At 47.9% G+C, this 15,333-nt stretch overlaps 1 protein-coding gene across 2 annotated transcripts in view; it reads left to right on the forward strand.

Annotated features, from left to right (window-relative positions):
- LOC120022455 (protein capicua homolog) overlaps positions 1-15,333 on the forward strand; it is a 32,567-nt gene that overhangs the window by 2,610 nt on the left and 14,624 nt on the right. For both annotated transcript variants that reach the window (XM_038966365.1, XM_038966366.1), the window contains exons 2-7: positions 817-4,727; positions 9,794-9,925; positions 10,431-10,599; positions 11,372-11,471; positions 11,767-11,949; positions 14,929-15,061. In XM_038966365.1, the coding sequence (XP_038822293.1) occupies positions 986-4,727; positions 9,794-9,925; positions 10,431-10,599; positions 11,372-11,471; positions 11,767-11,949; positions 14,929-15,061 (4,459 nt within the window). In that variant the 5' untranslated portion in view covers positions 817-985. The remainder of the gene's footprint in view (positions 1-816; positions 4,728-9,793; positions 9,926-10,430; positions 10,600-11,371; positions 11,472-11,766; positions 11,950-14,928; positions 15,062-15,333) is intronic.

Below are 15,333 nucleotides of genomic sequence, written 5' to 3' on the forward strand. Positions count from 1 at the left end.
GAAGTTAGGTAATGGTCCATGACAGGAAGTGTGGATTGTAGGGGCGGATTGGTTCAGCTACGAAATAGATGAAGGTCACCACCGAGAACCAGAGAGAGAGAAAGAAGGAGTGAGTAAGAGAAAGAGAGAAATGCGAGTGAACAAGAAGGAATTCCCCCTCCTCAACTGTCATAGCCAAGAAACCAGAGAGAGATAGAGAGAGTGTGTGTGTGTGTGTGTGTGTGTGGGTGCAGACTTGTCTGGACAAGCACTTCCAAATGTGCTCGCCACTATTCTGCTATATTGTTATATTACTTTACACACTATATAAGATTGCTTCATTATGGTTTCATTTGTATTCACACAGGGTTATGTGTATAATTATATGTGATACTTAAATCTTTTCTCTTGCCCATTCACCCTCTGAATGCCACACACACACACACAATCCATGTCTCAGTTGTATCAAGACTTATAGCTTTCACCTGGATTCATGTGGTCAGTCTATGTAATGGAAAGAGCAGTTTTTCCTAATATTTTGTACACTCAGTGAAATTCATGTGAAATGATTTTGTAATAAAATGGTAATACCCATTACTTCTTGAGTTGAATGATATATCATTCATATCAATAATGAATGCATTACCAAGGACACAAAATACATGGTTTTATAGAATAGGTCTGTATTTGAAATTATTTGGTAAAACTGGGTCCAGTTTTTCTTTGACAACCACTTCTCCCCACCGTTACCTTATCTGGTGAATAGGCTTTGTATAATGTCACAATGCATTCACCACATGAATAATCCATCCCTTGTTACACTCTGCTCTGTTTCAGGGTCTGCAATAAGGTGGAAAGAGCTGGAGAAACAGAAAGAGGAAAGGGCGGGAGAAGAGAGAGAGGAGCTGGAAGAGCAGGGAAATAGAGGGAGGAGAGAGGAACAAAGATTCTGGACTCTGGAAAAATTAAGCCACTGTAAATAGTAAAGAAAACTCCCAATGCAGAGATGAAGCCGATTAAAAAGCAAGGAAGGCGCTCGCCCCCGTCGACCCGAGCCAAAGGGGGGAAGAGACGGGGGACAGGGGACAGTGGAGAGAAAAGAGACCGATCCCCCAAAATTCAGACCTCACCCCAAACCTCATCTCACTCAGAGTCTTCTCAGGAGGAGTCGGTGACACTCACAACGATGGCCACGCCAGAGAGGGAGGGTCACAGAGAGGGGCCCCGGCTCCCAGAGACAGCGGCCGCAGCAGCAGGGTCCCTCCCTGTGAAGTCGGAGGACTCCCGCCCGGGGAGCGTCAAGTCGCTGAGCGCCCACAGCACAGACAGCAGCAGCAGTGCCACCAGCGCTGCCAACAGCCCCAACCCCTCGTCCAACCGCAAGACGGCCACCTTCAAGGCCCGCGTCCCCAAGAAGAAGTACACCTCTGAGCACTGTGCTGCCGCCGCCGCTGCCGCCGCCAACCACAGAAACCCCGGCAACACCGGCGCGCCTCCACTGAACAGAAATAGTGCTCACTGTGACAGTAACGCCGGAGGTCAGTTGTCGAGCTTATCTTCGGGGCCCGGGTCGGCGGCGAGTGAGGGCGGTTCGCTCACTGACATCAACAGTCAGACCAGGAGACCAGTGGAGGACTACATTACCACTATAGCTCCACCACAGGACAGGGATAACACACCTGGACCCCCTCCCACAGGGGACAGAGACAGGAGAGGCCCAGAGCGAGGCAGAGAAATCTCCCCCAGCCCTGTCCGCTGCTCCTCTACAGACACGGCCAGCGAACACGACCTGGACGTGAGCGAGCCACACCGCTCCAACTCTCACCACACCAACCCCACCACCGAAGCACACACCCTGGCCCTGGTGCAACGTAGCACCCAGCACACTCCGACCCCACAGAGCCTGTCGGACGCGCTCGCCGACGCCCTGGCCAAAGGTCTAAAGAACCAGCGGGTGCTAGCCAGGCAGGCTAGGAGGAGGACTGGAAAGGGGGAAGAGGAGAACGGAGGTGAGGGGAGGGAGAGCATGGACTCAGTGTTCAGAGCGGGAGTGGTGCGGCGGGTGAGCGGCGAGCACGGCAGCCTGGAGGTGCAGCTGAACGGTGAGAAGGAGCTTTACCGCTACCCGTTCCGTGAGGGCGCCCAGGGACCCGTGGACATTATCATGGACGCCCCGCCGCCCGGCTCCCAAGCCGTCCCCATCGGCACCGCTGTGTGCGTGCCCTTCGGAGGTAACGAGGACGGCGGCACCACAGAGGCCCAGCGCCAGTGGTACCGAGAGGGCCTGGTCACCCAGGTGGACTCCCACCCGGCTGTGTCCTACCCCTATAGAGTGTTGTTAGAGGACAGAGTGCCCCCAGGGGATGAGGAGGGGGATGGCAGGGTGGGCACTCCGACCGCTGTGTGGGTGTCCCGTCAGAGCCTCCGCCTGCTGGTGCCCCCCTGGGACCTGGACCTGGGACCCTGCGGAGGGGGGCGAGAGGAAAGCGATGCTGCCGCCAAGAGAGGGCGAGAGAGGGAGAGAGAGAAAGAGGACAGGGACGAGATAGAGGTGGAGCAGGAGCTGTGTCGCCTCAGCCGTGGGATGGGGCTCAGCGCGACTGTGGCTGGGTCCGTGTTGGGGAGGCTTTCATACCCTGGAACGGCCCCCGCCTCCTCGTCTTCCTCCACTGTCAGCTCCCCCGTCACCCCCGCCTCGGTGCTGAGTCTGGTGGCCGGAAGAGACTGGGAGCGAGAGAAGGACCTGGTGGAGAGAGAGCGGGAGCTCCAGAGGAAACAAGAGAGAGATAACCGAGAGAGGGCCAAGCAGCACCACCACTTCATGCCCCTGACCCCCGAGGAGGACATAGAAGTGTCCCACTTCAGCATGGTGCCCATGGGGGCGGCGGGGGGGGCGGCCAAGGCCCTGGCGGTGTCCCAGCACAGGCACATACTCTCCAAGCCGCCCCCGGGCTACCTCAGCCCCCACCTGTCCGTGGTCCGGAGCCTCGGCGGCACCCCGCTGGTGGGCCCCCACCTGGCCCTCAACCCCCACCCCCCTCCCTCCCCCACGGTGCTACTGGGGCTGGAGTCGGGAGCGCTGGCAGCGGGGGCGGCCGTCATCGCCACCCCTCAGCTCCCTCCTCTGTCCTCCTCGTCCTCCCGTGGCTCCCTGGATAAGCCACCCTCTTCAAACTCCATCTCCCACGGTGCATCTGGAGGGGGTGGAGGCTCGTGCTCGACGTCCTCGTCGCGCTCCCGCACCCCGCTCACGGCGGCCCAGCAGAAGTACAAGAAGGGCGACGTGGTGTGTACCCCCACGGGCATCCGCAAGAAGTTCAACGGCAAGCAGTGGAGGAGGCTGTGCTCCAGAGAGGGCTGCTCTAAGGAGTCCCAGAGAAGAGGCTACTGCTCGCGTCATCTCTCCATGAGAACTAAAGAGATGGAGGCCAGCGGAGGGGGCAGAGACCGTGGTGGGGCCAGCAGTACGGGCACCCTAACCCCGTCAGACCTGAGGCTGGGCTGCGGCCGGACCAGTTCAGAGTTCGACTGGGACAACACGTCGCGAGACAGCAGCGAAGCGAGCAGTAGGGGAGGGGATTCACGCCCCCGCCTGGTCCTGCCCTCGCTCCTGCCCCAGGACTTATCACGCTTCGACTTTGATGAGTGCGAGGCGGCCACAATGCTGGTATCTCTGGGCAGCTCCCGCTCGGGCACGCCTTCCTTCTCTCCCATCTCCAACCAGTCGCCCTTCTCGCCCACACCGTCGCCCTCGCCTTCCCCGCTTTTCGTCTTCCGCCCGGCCACCTTCAGCCCCATCACGGCGCCGCCTTCGCTCACCACTCGCCGCCATCGCCACCTGAGCGGCACTAAGATGGTCACGCCGGGCTCGGAGCGCGAGCGCCACCTGTCGGGCATCGTACCCACCTTCCAGACCAACCTCACCTTCACTGTGCCCATGAGCCCCAGCAAGCGGAAACTGGATGCCCTTCCTCCGCCCCTGCCCCTCTCTGCCCAGGATTACGCCAAGCCCGACCAGCAGTTAGGGGAGACTATAGGCCTCAGCCCAGCCGCCTTCAGGGTGCTCTCTCCTCAGAGCCAGCCCACCACTCCCTCCTCCCTCTCCTTCCCCCGGCCCCGGAGCGCCACCAGCCGCCCCCCGTCCTCCGCCGCCTCCACCCCCCCGCCAATGCTGGTGTCCCCCACCCCTCCCTCCCCCTTGCCCCAGGACCCCAGTCCCCGCCGCGTCGTGCCCCTGCGAGACTCCCCCGTCATCGTGCGGAACCCCGACGTCCCCCTGGCCAAGTTCACAGATGGACCCCTGGTGAGGAGGGGAGGAGGAGGCCGCTCCTCCAGAGAGCACAGCCAGCCCCTGCACCTTGCCACCGGCCTCCAAGCACCCGTGCCCATCAACGGCGCCGCCACCAATGGCGCAGTCCTCCTGCGAAACCCCGCCTCCACCCTGGTCCTTGTAACCTCCTCCCAGTCCCTGACCCCAGCCGTCGCCGGACACCCTGCCCACTCCAGCCCCACCCTCAGTGGTGGCTCCACCTCCATCTCCTCTACTGGCTCCGCCCTCTCCAGCTCTGGATCAGGAGGTAGAGAGTGGGAGAGGAAGCCCGGCGGGCACCAGGACGCCATTGGAGGGGCATTGCCCCAGCCGGTAGCCTGCCACCCCTCTCCAACCGCCCTGCTGCCCCTCATCCTACCAGCCGAGTCCCCTCACCCTGCACCCCGCAAGGACATCATCATTGGACGGCCCGGGACAGGTAAGACAACAATTATTATTGGGGTGTATAGGGGTTAGTATATAGAGTTGTATAGGATAGTGGTTAGTATATAGAGGTGTATAGGGGTTAGTATATAGAGGTGTATAGGGGTTAGTATATAGAGGTGTATAGGGGTTAGTATATAGAGGTGTATAGGGGTTAGTATATAGAGGTGTATAGGGGTTAGTATATAGAGGTGTATATGGGTTAGTATATAGAGGTGTATAGGGGTTAGTATATAGAGGTGTATAGGGGTTAGTATATAGAGGTGTATAAGGGTTGGTGTATAGGGGTTAGTATATAGAGGTGTATAGGGGTTAGTATATAGAGGTGTATAGGGGTTAGTATATAGGGGTGTATAGGGGTTAGTATATAGAGGTGTATAGGGGTTAGTATATAGAGGTGTATAGGGGTTAGTATATAGAGGTGTATAGAGGTTAGTATATAGAGGTGTATAGGGGTTAGTATATAGAGGTGTATAAGGGTTAGTATATAGGGGTGTATAGGGGTTAGTATATAGAGGTGTATAGGGGTTAGTATATAGAGGTGTATAAGGGTTAGTATATAGAGGTGTATAGGGGTTAGTATATAGAGGTGTATAGGGGTTAGTATATAGAGGTGTATAGGGGTTAGTATATAGAGGTGTATATGGGTTAGTATATAGAGGTGTATAGGGGTTAGTATATAGAGGTGTATAGGGGTTAGTATATAGAGGTGTATAGGGGTTAGTATATAGGGGTGTATAGGGGTTAGTATATAGAGGTGTATAGAGGTTAGTATATAGAGGTATATAGGGGTTAGTATATAGAGGTGTATAGGGGTTAGTATATAGAGGTGTATAGGGGTTAGTATATAGAGGTGTATAGGGGTTAGTATATAGAGGTATATAGGGGTTAGTATATAGAGGTGTATAGGGGTTAGTATATAGAGGTGTATAAGGGTTAGTATATAGGGGTGTATAGGGGTTAGTATATAGAGGTGTATAGGGGTTAGTATATAGAGGTGTATAAGGGTTAGTATATAGAGGTGTATAGGGGTTAGTATATAGAGGTATATAGGGGTTAGTATATAGAGGTGTATAGGGGTTAGTATATAGAGGTGTATAGGGGTTAGTATATAGAGGTGTATATGGGTTAGTATATAGAGGTGTATAGGGGTTAGTATATAGAGGTGTATAGGGGTTAGTATATAGAGGTGTATAGGGGTTAGTATATAGAGGTGTATAAGGGTTAGTATATAGAGGTATATAGGGGTTAGTATATAGAGGTGTATAGGGGTTAGTATATAGAGGTATATAGGGGTTAGTATATAGGGGTGTATAGGGGTTAGTATATAGGTGTGTATAGGGGTTAGTATATAGAGGTATATAGGGGTTAGTATATAGAGGTGTATAGGGGTTAGTATATAGAGGTGTATAGGGGTTAGTATATAGAGGTGTATAGAGGTTAGGGGTATATAGACATCATAGTAACATACATCAGTGATAAGGGAAATGGGAAGAGTTATTATTGCAGTTATGCGACACCATTCTTCCACAAGAAAGTCCATCAGTTGGTGTTTTGTTGACTGTGGTGGAAAAAGCTCACTCAGGCTCTGCTCCAGAATCTCCCATAAGTGTTCAACTGGGTAGAGATCTGGTGACTGAGACGGCCATGGCATATGGTTTACATCGTTTTCCTGCTCATCAAACCATTCAGTGACCACTCGTGCCCTGTAGATGGGGGCGTTGTCATCCTGGAAGAGACCACTCCCATCAGGGTAGAAATGATTCACCACAGGTTGAAGGTGATCACTCAGAATGTCTGTTTACCTTGCCCTCTAAGGGGTTGTGTGGATCTAAACCATGCCAGGAAAATGCACCCCACACCTTAGCAGAGGCGCCAGAACCCTCATTTACTCAAGTGTTTTCTTTATTTGGGCAGTTACATATGTTTAAAAATGAGTGACTTCAGTGACAATAATTGTACATTTGAGTGTGGTGAAATGGCGCAACATGGCTGCAAGAGCGCTGTGTCAGGCATATGGTAGTGTAACGTTTGTGGTTCAGTCGTCTGGTGTGTCTTTCAGAATGTTTTGTAGGGGTGTGGCTTAGTGTGTGTGTGTGGTGGGGCGGGGGGGGGGTCAACGAGTGTGTGATAAGGGGTGTGGGTCTGTGTGCTTCAGTTTCAGTTCAACTTTGAAAAAGGGACGTGTCTAAACATGCAAGGCTGCTGAGAGCAGGGAGGACACACACAAACACACACAGCGCTCAATATAGCAGATCATGCACAACCTTGGGCAGAGGTCCAGTGTTTTTTTTATCCCGCTGAAATGGAAAGGACCAATAGTATTACAGTGTTGTCATGGATACTTTGTCTCTGGATAGAATTAGTGCAGTCAAGTGTAGAGCTCTCTTTGCCTATTGGATCGTGCTTCTCTCCGCTATTCGGTCAAGTTGTACTCTATGGGGGCGAATCCTAACTTCCACTTCAAATGTTCACTTGGTCCCATTGAAGTCAACGGGAGAGGAAGTGAATGCTTAAAGCTAGCCTGTCTAGAGCGGTAGTCTCAGCGTGTGTGTATGAAGTAACGTGCTCCGCCGTGGCCCTCCCAAATGTCATGAGATTATCTGAGGAGGGCTTGCAAGTTCAAGACTTCAAACACTTGTGAGAAGAAACCCCTCTGTCCTGTAAACACAACTCAGTCATCCTTCCTCGTGTACAGTATCTCATCTGGCCAACATCAAATCGAATCAAATGTTATTTGTCACGTAAACAACAGGTGTAGACTAACAGTGGAATGCTTACTTAGGGGGCCCTTCCTATCAATGCAGAGAGAAAGAAAATATAGAAATAATAGAAAAATAAGTCAAACACATAATAATAAATACGCAATGAGTAAAGATAACTTGGCTAAATACCCGGGGTACCAGTACTGAGTCGATGTGCAGGGGTATGAGGTAATTGAGGTAGATACACTATATATACAAAAGTATGCGGACAACCCTTCAAATTAGTGGATTCGGCTATTTCAGCCACACCCGTTGCTGACAGGTATATAAAATCAAGCACACCGCCATGCAATCTCCATAGACAAACATTTGTCAGCAGAATGGCCTTACTGAAGAGCTCAGTGACTTTCAACGTGGCACCGTCATAGGATGCCACCTTTCCAACAAGTCAGTTTGTCAAATTTCTGCCCTGCTAGAGTTGCCCCTGTCAACTGCCCCGGTCAACAACGGCTCAGCCGCGAAGTGGTAGGCCACTGGAAGCAACGTCAACACAATAACTGTTCGTCTGGAGCTTCATGGAATGGGTTTCCATGGCCGATCAACCACACACAAGCCTAAGATCCCCATGTGCAATGCCAAGCATCGACTGGATTGGTGTAAAGCTCGCAGCCATTGGACTCTGGAGCAGTGGAAAGGCGTTCTCTGGAGTGATGAATCACGCTTCACCATCTGGCAGTCCGACGGACGAATCTGGGTTTGGCGGATGCCAGGAGAACGCTACCTGCCCCAATGCATAGTGCCAAGCATTTCGCTACACCCACAATAACATCTGCTAAATATGTGTATGTGACCAATAAAATTTGATTTGAACTGTAAAGTTTGGTGGAGGAGGAATAATTGTCTGGGGCTGTTTTTCATGATTTGGTCAAGGCCCCTTAGTTCCAGTGAATGGAAATCTTAACGCTACAGCAAATAATGACATTCTAGACGATTCCGTGCTTCCAACTTTTTGCCAACAGTTTGGCGAAGGCCCTTTCCTGTTTCAGCATGACAATGTCCCCGTGCACAAAGCGAGGTCCATACAGAAATGGTTTGTCGAAATCGGTGTGGAAGAACTTGACTGGCCTGCACAGAGCCCTGACCTCAACCCCATCGAACACCTTTGTGATGAATTGAAACACAGACGGCGAGCCAGGCCTAATCGCCCAACATCAGTGCCCGACCTCACTAAAGCGCTTGTGGCTGAATGGGGGTAGAAGCTGTTCAGTGTCCTGTTGGTTCCAGACTTGGGGCTTGCCGTGCTGTAGCAGAGAGAACTGACACCGCCTGGTATAGAGGTCCTGGATGGCAGGGAGCTCGGCCCCCGTGATGTACTGGGCCGTATGCACTACCCTCTGTAGCGCCTTACGGTCGGATGCCAAGCAGTTGCCATACCAAGCGGTGATGCAGCCAGTCAAGATGCTCTCAATGGTGCAGCTATAGAACTTTTTGAAGATCTGAGGACCCATGCCAAATCTTTTCAGCCTCCTGAGGGGGAAGAGGTGTTGTCGTGCCCTTTTCGTGACTGTGTTGGTGTGTGTGGACCATAATAGATCCTTGGTGATATGAAAATGTCAAGGGATCAATCTGTGTGACTCAAAAATCTTAAGCAGCTCTAATGTGCAAAACCCCATATAAGTATACGTTGTTCTTGACCAACTAGGTTGTCATTGTAAAAGATAATTTGATCTCAATTATGTACTTCCTAAATATCTAAAATAATGGAAGCATATTATATACTAATCAAGACCTATGTTGCTTTTCCAATGAGACCCTATATATTAGTTTTCCCTTTAACTGTTTGACTGTATGACTGTTAACCAGTGTACTCTTAGAAAAAAAGGTGCTGTCCAGAACCTTAAAGGGTTCTTTGGCTGTCCCCATCTGAGAACCCTTTGGGGAACCCTTTCTGGTTCCAGGTAGAACCCTTTTGAGTTCCACGTAGAACCCTTTACAGAGAGGGTTCGACATGGAACCCAAAAGAGTTTTATCTGAAACCAAAAAGGGTTCTCCAAAGGGGACAGCCGAAGAACCCTTTTGGAACCCTTTTTTTCTAAGAGTGTGTGTTTTCTAAAATGGTGGGTCAATTCCCAATGTGGCTGAGAGGGGCATGACTAAAGACTGCTCAGACAGGAAATATTTTGTTTTCTTAAGAGTCACAAGAGAATTCAAATGGCGGAGAATTCAGTATGGTCACGCCGTCATGGCACGAAGACGTTTGGGAACCACTGCAGTTAACCCTCACTATTTGAGACTTAAAATAAATCACCAACTATTCTTAATATTTTCCTTCCGAATCTGCCTTTTCCTCCCACAGTATGGACCAATGTGGAGCCCCGTTCAGTGCCAGTGTTTCCTTGGCATTCATTGGTCCCTTTCCTGGAGCCCAGCCAATCGAGTGCGGCTGCCCAGCCCGCTGATGGCCAACAGCTTGTCAATCAGAGCAAAGGTGAGGATTTGTTCAACACTTCACTCGTGTTGAAATAAATAGGCCTATTCTAGTCAGGTTGCATACACAACTCATGTGTTGTACTTACTTCTTTTGTAAAGATATTTAGTGTACAGTATACCGTATTGCATCTTTCACTGCATCACTTCATAAATAAATAACTTCAATAACTGAACAAAAATAAATAACTCTTAGTACAAATAAAACATTTTTTTTATGTTGGTGACATTCGACCTGCGTGTTTTTGCAATTACCTTGAGATCTAGTTACATGGGTTACATTGAGTTGATTATTGTGTCCAATAATCATAATTTCTCCATTAAACCATTTTAGCTTCTTAATGTAAGGGATAATCAACAAGGGGCTATGCGTTCTCTGGAAATAATGCACTGTGCAGGAGGTGGGTGCCAGGACACAGAGCAGAGTGATAATTACCAACCAGTTATAGATGAGGGATGAAAAACAACCAGCGTCCACCAACTAACTCCCTTCTCACTTGTCTCAGAGCCCCGTTGTGGGGTGGCCCTAGTGAGTGACGGATGGGTGGGTCCACCAGACGCAGAGCAAGGGTCTCCATCCCGCCCACCACCCTCCTCCAAAGACAACGACCCCCCAGCTGGAAGAGCAGAAAGAGGTGGAGCCGACAGCGAGACGGAGAGCGATGCAGACGACCCGTACGTTTTTTAAAATAGGTTGTTTAATGGTCGATTGAAGGTGTGTCGACTGTTGTATTGCAGGTGACACACTACGAGTGGGATGTCAAAGGAAATAATGTTGTCTGTAATCTTTGACAGCCCCACTATGGCTTTCTAGAACATTCCATCACAAAGGCTTGCATTGCAGTAGGACAAGACCAGTTCTCTTTCAATTGCCCTGGCGTCATTGATTGTTGAATTCTCTTAGTTTGATGGAGAGACCTACATAGAGAAAGTGTCATAGTTGTGTTTGTATACAATAGAATGTACCACTTAAAACCACAAAATTTGCTTGGTATTTAAGTGATGAAGAAGGATAAAAGCTTTTTGTCCTCCTCAACCTTTCTTTATCCAGGTACAGTATGTTACTAATGGCATATTCTCTTGAAGAAATAGCTATTAGCACAGAATTGAAGATGATTGGAAAATCTGTCCTACACATTCATACATTATTAAATGTTTCTGATTGGCAGGCCATATTCACATTAAGTTTCTGATTGGCAGGCCATATTCACATTACGTTTCTGATTGGCAGGCCATATTCACATTACGTTTCTGATTGGCAGGCCTTATTCACATTAAGTTTCTGATTGGCAGGCCATATTCACATTAAGTTTCTGATTGGCAGGCCATATTCACATTAAGTTTCTGATTGGCAGGCCATATTCACGTTGATTTCTGATTGGCAGGCCATATTCACACTGACTTTCTGATTGGCTGGCCGCTATCACATTGAGTTTCTGATTGGCAGGTTTTTTCCGGGTGTAGCCAATGATCCTGCCCCGTCTACGAGCCCTATTAAGAGGCGCACTCAGTCCCTCAGCGCCCTTCCCAAAGATGGAGACAGAAAGGTGAGCTCTCTGCTTGTCTGTCTCTGGCTTTTATTTTCTTATCTGTGTCTCTCAGTCCAATATCTCCCACTCACATACATTATGTGTCCTTCTCTCTGTGTGCTATTAGCTCAAACTAGAAATTGCCATTATCTACAGATCGAGGATCAGATTACCTGACCCCCGATCCCAATCTTACCATTAGGGGGCTACTGACCCTGTATCAGTGATTAGGGACAAATTTGACATACTCCTTGTGGCTCATCCCTTCCATGCACCCTCTTATCACATATATCTTTCTCTCTCTCTGTCTTAGAGGGAAAAGGACCACATTCGGCGGCCGATGAACGCGTTCATGATTTTCAGCAAGCGTCACCGGGCGCTGGTTCACCAGAGGCACCCCAACCAGGACAACCGCACGGTCAGCAAGATCCTGGGCGAGTGGTGGTACGCCCTGGGGCCCAAAGAGAAGCAGAAGTACCACGACCTCGCCTTCCAGGTACATAGCAATGATGTATATAAACCCTGGATGACTGACAGGGGGCTCTGTATTGAAGCCACCGCACAGCCATCTTGGTACTCCTCCATTGTGAAAACGATTTTGAAAGCTATAGAAATGCATTTATTAATGTCTACATTCATCTTCTGTTACAGACACCTTAATGCAAATTCAATTATGTTAACTAAACATAAATATAATAAAAATATATTAAATTATTTATTTGAGAGTACTAATGTTACTCTCCTCAGTACAAAAAAAACCGACTTAAATATATGTAATTTTGTCCTTGAAACATTTAATTGAAATACTGTACAATTCCTTTCATTCCTATGGACTGCTCCTACTGGGGAGTGCCAATATGGCCGACCGGTGGCTTCAAAGCCTCTCAGTGGCCAATACACAGCATCAGCAATCCAGGGGTTATATATATCATTGGTACATATTAGAGGTCGACCGATTATGATATTTCAACGCCGATACCGATTATTTTAGGACCCAAAAAAGCTGATGCCGATTAATCGGCCGATTTTTATTTATATATTTGTAATTATGACAGTTATCACAAATAAGACACATTGCTTTCCGTGGTGCCAATTCAATGTAATAGTCCCACACTGGTGCTCTGCTTTTCTCAGCCATCTGTAAAATGAATATAATCGTACACGCACAGCTCTCTGAAGTGACAAGGATACTGAAGAGTCTGCTTAGGAGACACAAATACTCTCAACTGTTTGAATAACAAAAAACTAGAGTTTAAGTTACCTGTGATGAATGTTGAAAACAAAAACTGTAATTTCTATATGCAGGAAATCTTATTTTAATAATGGGTATGGTAGGAATTGACTACCAAAGTGTGACTCATAATTCCCATGGCACCTTCCAGCAAAATCTGAAAAGCCGTTCATTCATTTATTCCATAGGATATTTTTAGATTCACTTCAAATAAGGTCTGTGTTTCGTGTAGGCTTACACCACCATGCCAGTTTGATAACTGTGTAGATATCCATAGGACAAGGTAACTCTGATCAATATTGGCTAAATATAAGCACTTTTCTTTTTTTGCAGAGTGGATTTATTAAAATATGTTGACAAACGTTACCTTATCCTAGTGAGATTTACACGGGTATCAAAACGTCGAGGCGGTTTAAGCCTGCACGAAACGCAGACCTTATTTGAAGTAGATCAAGACATTCTCTATGGAAGACATGAACGGTAAAATAACGAAGGAAACCCTTTCATGTTCCGCCGCAAGTTATTCTATGAATTATGACGCGTCAACTATTTCTCTCTATACCATTTGTATTTCATATACCTTTGTCTATTGGATGTTCTTATAGGCACTTTAGTATTGCCAGTCTAATCTCGGGAGTTGATAGGCTTTAAGTCATAAACTGCCCTGTTGTCACGCCCTGACCTTAGAGAGCCTTTTTATGTCTCTATTTGGTTTGGTCAGGGTGTGATTTGGTGTGGGCATTCTATGTTTTGTTTTCTATGATTTTGTGTTTCTTTGTTATGGCCTGGTATGTTTCTCAATCAGGGACAGCTGTCTATCGTTGTCTCTGATTGGGAACCATACTTAGGTAGCCCTTTTTCCCTCCTTTCGTGGTGGGTAGTTAACTTTGTTTGTGGCACTAATGCCCTGTAAGCTTCACGGTTGTCTCTTTCGTTTGTTGTTTTGTTGGCGAAATTTGAAATAAAAAGGAAAATGTACGCTTACCACGCTGCACCTTGGTCCACTTCTTTCAATGGCCGTGACACCTGTGCCTCAAGCTTTGCTAAGAGCTGCTGGCAAAAGCAGTAAAGTGTTGTTTGAATGAATGCTTACGAGCATGCTGCTGCCTACCACCCCTCAGTCAGACTGCTCTATCAAATCATAGACTTAATTATAATATAATAAACACACAGAAATACGTGCCTTTGGTCATTAATATGGTCAAATCCGGAAACGATCATTTTGAAAACAAAACGTTTATTCTTTCAGTGAAATTCGGAACCGTTCCGTATTTTATCGAACGGGTGGCATCCCTAAGTCTAAATATTGCTGTTACATTGCACAACCTTCAATGTTATGTCATAATTATGTAAAATACTGGCAAATTAATTACGGTCTTTGTTAGGAAGAAATGGTCTTCACACGAGCCAGGCGGCCCAAACTGCTGCATATACCCTGACTCTGCTTGCACTGAACGCAAGAGAAGTGACACAATTTCCCTAGTTAATATTGCCTGCTAACATGAATTTCTTTTAACTAAATATGCAAGTTTAAAAATATATACTTCTGTGTATTGATTTTAAGAAAGGCATTGACGTTTATGGTTAGGTACATTTGTGCAACGATTGTGCTTTTTTCGCAAATGCGCTTTTGTTAAATCATCACCCGTTTGGCGAAGTTGAAGTAGGCTGTGATTCGATAATAAATTAACAGGCACCGCATTGATTATATGCAACGCAGGACAAGCTAGTTAACCTAGTAATATCATCAACCATGTGTAGTTAACTAGTGATTATGTTAAGATTGATTGTTTTTTTATAAGATACGTTTAATGCTAGCTAGCAACTTACCTTGGCTCCTTGCAGCCACAAGTCCTTTTGATGCTGCACTCGCGTAACAGATTGTCAGCCTGCCACACAGTCTCCTCGTGGATTGCAATGTAATCGGCCATAATCGGTGTCCAAAAAGGCAGATTACCGATTGTTATGAAATCGGCCCTAATTAATCGTCCATGCCTCTCGTACATATACCATACAGCACAAACAGATCTGGGACCAGGCTATAATAATGATGTTAATATCAATTGATTGTATTGTTTATTGTGCCTTTCAATACACCCAAGGACTCTAAACTGGAGAATAGGATATTATGTTTTCTTTCCGTCCTTCCTTCTATCCTTTTCATGTTATGACTCCGTGCCTGACTCCATTTTCTCTCTCTCTCTCCCTCCCTCCCTCCATTCTCCCTCCCTCTCTGTCTCCCAGGTGAAAGAGGCTCACTTCAAGGCCCACCCAGACTGGAAGTGGTGCAACAAGGACAGGAGGAAGTCTATCTCTGAGGGCCGAGAGACCCCAGGGGCCAAAGAGGCACGCGAGAGGAGCATGTCTGAGAGCACAGGTCAGAGTGCGTGTGTGTTAACGTGTGTGTGTGTGTGTGTGTGTGTGTGTGTTTGTGCATGTCTTTTCACTATAGGTGTGTTTTGTGTGTGCTTATTTATCATCTTAAGGTCTTACACTTTACTTACAGGAAAATGTACATAGTAATGAGAGCACTTTGATGAAAAGTGTTATCTACTTATTTGTATATTTCCGTGCTCCACTCCTCTGAGGGTGCATGTGTGTGGGTGGGTTTGTTTTTTCCTGTGCTTGTACAAGCTATTTTAAGCTTCT

The sequence above is a fragment of the Salvelinus namaycush genome, chromosome 27 (genome assembly GCF_016432855.1).
Source record: "Salvelinus namaycush isolate Seneca chromosome 27, SaNama_1.0, whole genome shotgun sequence".
NCBI lineage: Eukaryota > Metazoa > Chordata > Actinopteri > Salmoniformes > Salmonidae > Salvelinus > Salvelinus namaycush.